Consider the following 2,385-nt stretch of genomic DNA (forward strand, 5'->3'; position numbering starts at 1 on the left):
TGGAGCTAACACTTTTGCTTACTTGACCTGCAGGCAATGCAAGTGTTGATTCCAACACAACAAAAATATACAATACAGCTCCAACCTGACAAGAATATGCATAATGTACGAAAGAGGGTTAACTAGCTACCAGATCATACCCATTGAGCGAAAGTGACCAACAAAACATTGCTTACAGATACAAGCAAAAGTGATCAATAGATGATTCAAAGCTTAAAACGCAGAGCAACTAGATGTTCATTCAGTACCTTGTGGAAACGAACATAACACACTCTCCATGCCATATGCTAGTATGAAGTAAAACTCAATGCACGTACGTAAAAACATTGAACACAACTCCAACATGACAAGAATATGCATGAAAAGGTAGACATAGATGGTTAACTAGCAGATCATATCCATTGAGCGAAACCAAAGCTGAATAACAAAACATTGCTCACTTGCTGATTCAAATCATAGAGCACTTTCAGCGAACACTTGCCCAATGCCGAGTAACTAGATGTTCATTCACTACCTTGTCGAAACGAACGTAACAATCGATGCTAATATGCTACCAACTACCAAGTAGAGCAAAGTTCAGGTGCACGTAAACTGGGCAATGTCGCAAGACGATGAGATGATAGCATGATGTAAAGTCGTAAACCGCGATTGGCAGGTAAAACAGAGGCATGCATCAGGGGACAATCTTGTCAGCCTTCATCTTGTCGATCCAGGCATTGAAGGACCTCACCGTGTTCCGGAATCCGAAGAACCCATACTCCTTGCTCTTGTTCATGGTGTCCAGGTTCTCCCGCGCCATGTTCATCACGGCGTCGACGCAGCCCCAGTTGGTGACCTCGTTGAGCTCTGTCTCCACGAGCCCGTTTTCGTTGACGATCTCCGACCACACGGCGTCCTTCCCGGCCATGGCCTCCTCCAGCATGAAGCGCTGGTCCTCCCCCTGGTACCCCGTCCACTCGACGCAGAATTTGCTGGCGAGGATCGGCCATACCTGCTGCCACTTGAAGAGGTCCCCGTTGCTGCAGTTGAAGGGCTCGTTCTTGCCGTTGGGCTCCATGGCCGCCCAGAGCGCGTGCTCCGCGACGAGCTCCGCGTCGGAGGCGTCGCTGAAGCCCTCCCAGGCGACGCGGGATCCCGGCCAGCGCAGCGCGAGGCCCTCCTTGCGGCAGATGGCGGCGTAGACGCAGAGGCTGGCGACGACGTTCCTTGCGCTCCGCGGGGAGAAGCCGAAGATGGTGGTGGGGCGGTGCACGGACCAGGTGACGCGGCTGTTGGCGGCGAGCCCGTCGAGGAGGACGTCCTCGAGGTCGGGGTAGTCGAGGCGCGGGAGGTCCTCGGAGTAGGGGCGGAGCCCGAGGGGGATGCCGGTGAGGGGCTCGAACGGGTCGACGTAGTGCTTGCGGCTGGTCTGGAGGCAGACGTGGAGCAGGCCGGGGCAGTTGGGGACGAGGGCGGAGAGGAGGTTGCGGAGCATGGCGCCGTTGGCCTCGCGGCCCTCCTTGCGCGTGGGGCGAGGGTCCCAGGCGACGTAGAAGACGTGCGTGACGTCGGTGAGGGGCGCGAGGGCGTCGGCGACGGCATCGGGGTCAGCGAGGTCGAGGTGGTGGTGGGAGACGGCGGGCGGGAGGGCGGCCGACCAGGGCGGGAGCGGGCGGCGGGAGAGCGCGTAGACCTTCCATGGGCCCCCGGGCGTGTCGCGTTGCGGGAGGATGTCGAGGAGGGCGGCGCCGACGATGCCGGTGGAGCCGACGACGAGGGCCACGTTGCTCTGGGGGGCCGTCACGGCGGCGCGGGCGCGGCCGCGCCTCTTGAAGGCGCCGAACGCCCCCGCCCACCACCACTTCATCATGGCGGCCGGCGCGGTGGATCGAGGAAGGCGAAGAGGCGTGGGGGTGGGGATCGGCGAGAGGAGAGGAGCGGAGCAGGTGGGGGGTTCTGGGTTTTGCGTCTTGATCTTTGTCTGCTAAAGTTGCTTTATGGCTGGCGACTCTGTTGCGGCGTGTCTCCCTCTCTCTTCCCGTTCCTTCCCACTCCTGTAACCGCCTCTATCTCTCTCTCTCCTCTCTTTTGAAATCGCTCGTTCTTTTTTTTTTTTCCGATACGCAAGAGCGTGTATCTTTTCACTGGTAACACAAGGTTGGTGTACATTGTCGAGAGGGGGGGGGGGGGGGGGGGGGGGTGGTTGCAGAGCAGTGGTGACGGGCTGCTTAACCCGAATACAACCCTAAACAGGTATTTGGTCTCTTTCTGAATAGACGCGATAAGTCAGAAGATGGAGGGTTCCTCGCAATCGAAGACGCAACGGTTGCGCTGTTTTCAAATGGACCCCTCCATGAGGATTGTCAAAGTGGCCTAGCCCTTGCGATGACACCGAGAGAATTCAGA

The 2,385-nt window shown here is 57.7% G+C and overlaps 1 protein-coding gene across 1 annotated transcript; it reads right to left on the reverse strand.

Moving 5' to 3' along the window:
- Positions 1 to 377: 377 nt before the first annotated feature.
- Positions 378 to 1,846, reverse strand: LOC123412416 ((S)-8-oxocitronellyl enol synthase ISY1-like). The gene has a single exon (XM_045105356.1). It carries the CDS (start codon positions 1,844 to 1,846, stop codon positions 674 to 676), a length of 1,173 nt encoding a protein of 390 aa, XP_044961291.1. The 3' UTR covers positions 378 to 673.
- Positions 1,847 to 2,385: the final 539 nt, after the last annotated feature.

The sequence above is a fragment of the Hordeum vulgare genome, chromosome 7H (genome assembly GCF_904849725.1).
Source record: "Hordeum vulgare subsp. vulgare chromosome 7H, MorexV3_pseudomolecules_assembly, whole genome shotgun sequence".
NCBI classification, from domain to species: Eukaryota; Viridiplantae; Streptophyta; class Magnoliopsida; order Poales; family Poaceae; genus Hordeum; species Hordeum vulgare.